At 32.7% G+C, this 4,616-nt stretch overlaps 1 protein-coding gene across 1 annotated transcript; it reads left to right on the top strand.

The window, feature by feature from the left end:
• Positions 1-650: 650 nt before the first annotated feature.
• On the top strand, positions 651-3,348 carry LOC115442661 (nucleic acid dioxygenase ALKBH1). Its single transcript, XM_030167780.2, has 4 exons — positions 651-1,273; positions 1,347-1,676; positions 2,180-2,373; positions 2,952-3,348. The coding sequence occupies exons 1-4, from the start codon at positions 1,139-1,141 to the stop codon at positions 3,322-3,324; spliced, it is 1,032 nt and encodes a 343-aa protein (XP_030023640.2). The 5' UTR covers positions 651-1,138; the 3' UTR covers positions 3,325-3,348.
• Positions 3,349-4,616: the final 1,268 nt, after the last annotated feature.

Here is a 4,616-nt window from a genome sequence, read left to right as displayed (position 1 = left end):
ATAATTGATTATCTTAACCACCATTTTACGGTCATTGATTTTAGTTTGCTGAACCATAGTTATGTTTCTCGATCAAAGAGCATAATAATAAAATAAAATAAAACCAACCAAATAATTGCTGGCTACGCTATCTTATTCCATTTATCATGTATTAAATAAATATCTTAATCTGTAACTTAAATTTTAGCAAGGAATAGTGCAACATACAAATATATATCAAACACAACTGGATGTTTGTCACAACAGGTACTGCTTTGTTTAACAATTGTTACTTATAAATCAGTTTCAGTGTGTTTGTTTACATTATGGTTTGTTATATTTATATTATGGTAGTTCCTAACCCTGTCGTATTTGATCTTTTTGGGGCTTGTTTGTCTCTCTTAATTCTTCGATGTCGATACAAAATTTTCGGTACTAGCATATCACTATTGTAGGGGGCGGAGTCGGCACCATTTTGTTCATGAAATGTGCCGCATGTCACGTGACCATATTACCCATCCTCTATACTTCTTTTATCATTGGGCGAGCCCGACAGCCACATGACATTACGCGTGACATTACGCGTGTCAGGGAAAAACAACCTTATTATGTAGTATATAAGGTTATATTCCCGCGACACACGTAAATGTCAATGTCACATTGAGAGGACCCAAGAGTTAAAATAAATTGTGTTTTCTTTTACGGAATACGTTTTTATATGAATCGTAGGCAAGTACCTATATAGATGTGAATTTTCTTAGTCAAGAAACATTTTCATGCTTTCGATTTCGTATTTTTTTTATCTCGTTCATGTTTATGTGAAAAGTGGAGAACTAGGTATGTTCCTATCTCTTTTATATTTTATCATGCTTGAAGTATCTACTTAGGTACCTATTATGTTATGATGTAAACAAAATGACAAGAGAACAGCTGATAAAACCATAGGATAAAACTATAAATTGATATAAATTTTATTTTGTAATATGTATTTTGTGTCGATTCGATATAATTCCTGCATTCGTTTTGCAATGTTTAATACTTTAGTATTTCTATTGTAAGTGTGTAAATATTGTAAGTCCAGTAAAGAATATACGAATAAAATTAAGTGCTGTTTGAAACACTTAAAAATCATATATAGGCCTAGAATAATATCAATAAAATGAGTTATCAAAGTGCCGAAACGACAGTTGAAGATGATTTCTTTATGAAAAAATTTAAGTATTATAAGGCGAATAAGCCTAAGCCATCGCTCAGTGCAGTTTTATTTCCAGAGAATGTGGATAAACAGGATGAGGTATGTCTTTGTCAATGCTTATGTTTTGGATTTAGGTATAAGAAAAATATATTACCAATTTTTATTATTCCAGATTGTACCTACAATGCCAAACAAAGTACACGAAGATCCGAGGACACGGTTTTTAGGACTAAAAACCACTAAAGAGTGGCAAACATTTTACTTCCCAAAACGCCCAGGGTTAATACTAATAAAAAACCCATTTACAAGCATTGGTCAAAGATACTGGATCAGAAAATGTCTAGAAATATATCCAAGGAAGCCAAACAAACTTAACATTGATATAGAGTTGACTTTAAGTGATTGGTGGCAAGAATGTTTTAAAAATGGAGAGTGTAATAAACAATTGATGAAAAAACTACGATGGACAACATTAGGATATCATCACAACTGGGATACAAAAGTAAAATGTTAATAAAATTCATACAATTTATTATATTATGTAGTTATAAAAAATTTAATGCTCCAAAAACAAACATTCATATTATAAATTATTAATAAGATATAATTTGATATGAATTAGTTTAAAAGTTGCACTTATATACCTGGTAGCTGTTCATCACAGACAATACAGTTTAATTTTGTTTGCCTGATTATAGGCTCCACAACTCCATAAAAAGTATTAGGACCAGTTAAATCTGAATAACTAGGCATAGATAACACTGTACAGTTGTCATTAAGAGAAATTAGATGTTACAATAATTACACTTTTTGCATTATCATTTAAAGAATACTAGATTGATTTTATCTAGTTGCTTGGTGTGCTCACAGAGATATGGGAGTAGATACTCAACATAATCTCATTTTAATGTTAGAATAACCCTACAGATACAGAATGTTGAATTGTATGCATTTTGTTTGTAAGATTATGAATGTGAATAATGATAATTTATTTGTGTATTACAGGTGTATACTGAAGAAAACAAGACACCATTTCCAGAGGATTTGAGTGAGCTCTCTGATGTTGTTGCAAAATACCTTGGGTATAGCAGTTTTAGAGCCGAGGCTGCTATTGTTAACTACTATCACATGAATTCTACTCTGTCTGGACATACTGATCATTCTGAAGTTAATTTAGGAGCACCTTTATTCTCATTCAGGTTTGTATATTTTTTATAACTTAAAAACAAAATTGTCACATATTTTATAAAAGCACTAGCATTGGTTGGCAGCTCTTTACTAGCATGGAAATTTCTAAAAACATAAGTCAAGTATCCTTTTTTGGATAAAAATAACTTCTTCTTTCCTTATTATTAGAATATGATGAACATATCCAATATGAAGTATATCAGATATATAAAGCTGCAATAACCTAATTGGGAGTGGAATGAACTGTTAGGATAAAAGTTGGCAAGTTCAAACCTAAAGGCACACACCGCTGACTTTACTAAAAATTTATTGTGACTTCTTTGCGAATCATTGATTGCTGTAACAGCAGATACACCTTAGAAGAAACCTACATACCTGAGAAGCTGGGCCTGGTTCGAACTATCTATGTCGAGAAGATTTTTGGCACTCCTTTTCCAGAAGTTTTTTTGATGTCCCAAGTACTTTTTTGGCATAAGTGTATGCAGATTATGACATTCTAGCCAGAATTAAGCCCTCGCTTTAACACAATATTATCTTGCTAAAAATAATTTATAAAACTGATATGTTTGTCATTCATTCATCTTTACAGTTTTGGTCAGTCAGCTATATTCCTGCTAGGAGGCAAGGAGAAGTCAGTAGAACCATCTGCCATATTACTTAGTAGTGGGGATATTGCAGTTATGTCTCAAGAAGCAAGATTATGTTACCATGCAGTACCTAAAATACTAACCGCATCAAATTTTCCTTGGAATGAGAATGTGTCATCTATTGACAATGATGTGCCAAATTTTAAATACATAGCAGATTCACAAGTATTTCTTAGTGCATTAAATGAAAATGTTGATGATATAAAATGGCGCGATTTCGAAAATTATGTGCAACAATCAAGAATAAATATGAATGTGCGGCAAGTACTTAATGATAATCAGAAATATCTGACAGACTGCTTTATTAATTTATGAAATACAGACATTATAAAAATCAAATTTGAATTCATTGATTTCAAATTTTTTATCATTTATTATAAGGTAATCATTAATATTTTTTAGTCATACCATCATTGTACACATCAAGGTTTTTGTATGGCATTTCTTGACGCTTTGGCTCCACAATAATAACTGAAAATGAATTCGTTCATAAGCAATGATAAAAATAAAAAATAAGTAATAGAAGTATGCATTATTCTATTAAAAGTAGGTAGTTTCATACATAAGCTTATTTTTGAAAATATAACTAGTACTCTAGTGCTAATAGTACTTAAGTAAGTAAGTATGCAAAAGTATGATTTTGTAGAACAATAAGGAAACGTTTTTCCCTCGAGAGTAACTTAAAATCATGTAAGTAATACAATTCCATCTTACTTTTACTAATAGGTTTGATTGCGATATTATCATTGCTCCTGTGTTGATCACATAAGTTCCAAAAACATTTGATGTAGCTCTCCGAATAACAGTCCAGTTCGTCTTTACTCCAAAGAGAGCCAGGCGGCGACCGGGGCTTAAAGCAGCCATCACATAAAGATTTAACATACATCCCTAATTTTGAATAGTATTAAAGAAACATGATACTCGCTAATTTTGTATTTGACTGACTAAATAAGTATGTCATCTTTGGATGTCATATTTGTTCGTTGTTTTGAGCATAGAATATAGAGCATACAATATAAATCTATAGTTTTTAGTTGGGCGTACTAGAAAGTGTTAATACATTTATTGGACTGATAGGCGTTGGTTATAGGTAGGCTTACCATAATTACGAAGAGCCAAACCGGGACGCAGAAGAGAGAGGCTCATTTTCATTTTGCTACAGTCGGTATCACTCGTTCTCGCTCGCTTTTGTTTCGTCTTTGGCGCGGGTGGCACGGGCGGCGCGGCGGGGGAACGATTGGTTGGGGTGTCGGTGCTGTTCAAGTTTGACCGGGACGCCGGGACAGGGATCTCAAACCGGGACTATCCCGGTCAAACCGGGACGTATGGTAAGCCTAGTTATAGGTATACAGTTTTTTATAACTGATAAAACTGTAACAGTTACGATTTCCTGCGAAAGCAAGTTAAAAAGTAGTCTTAGTATAAATGTTAATCCCGAACATGAAATTTGTGTGTGCTAAATTTCATCCAAATCCGTTCGGCCGGTTCTGAGTTAACTTCTAAGAGACATCCATACATTTACAAGTATTTTCGTATATATAATATTAACTTAAGTAGTAAGATAACATAAGACAGGACCATTAAGGATGGTCACCTTGATATGTATA

Source organism: Manduca sexta, chromosome 11, assembly GCF_014839805.1.
Source record: "Manduca sexta isolate Smith_Timp_Sample1 chromosome 11, JHU_Msex_v1.0, whole genome shotgun sequence".
Classification (NCBI taxonomy): Eukaryota; Metazoa; Arthropoda; class Insecta; order Lepidoptera; family Sphingidae; genus Manduca; species Manduca sexta.
The sequence above is the reverse complement of the archived record's forward strand: the minus strand, read 5'-3'. Positions and strand labels throughout refer to the sequence as shown.

Coding starts and splice junctions, on each gene's coding strand:
- LOC115442661 (XM_030167780.2), top strand. CDS start 1,139: ATGAGTTATCAAAGTGCCGAAACGACAGTTGAAGATGATTTCTTTATG. Junction 1,677..2,179: donor ATCACAACTGGGATACAAAA/GTAAAATGTTAA, acceptor TGTGTATTACAG/GTGTATACTGAAGAAAACAA. Junction 2,374..2,951: donor GCACCTTTATTCTCATTCAG/GTTTGTATATTT, acceptor TCATCTTTACAG/TTTTGGTCAGTCAGCTATAT.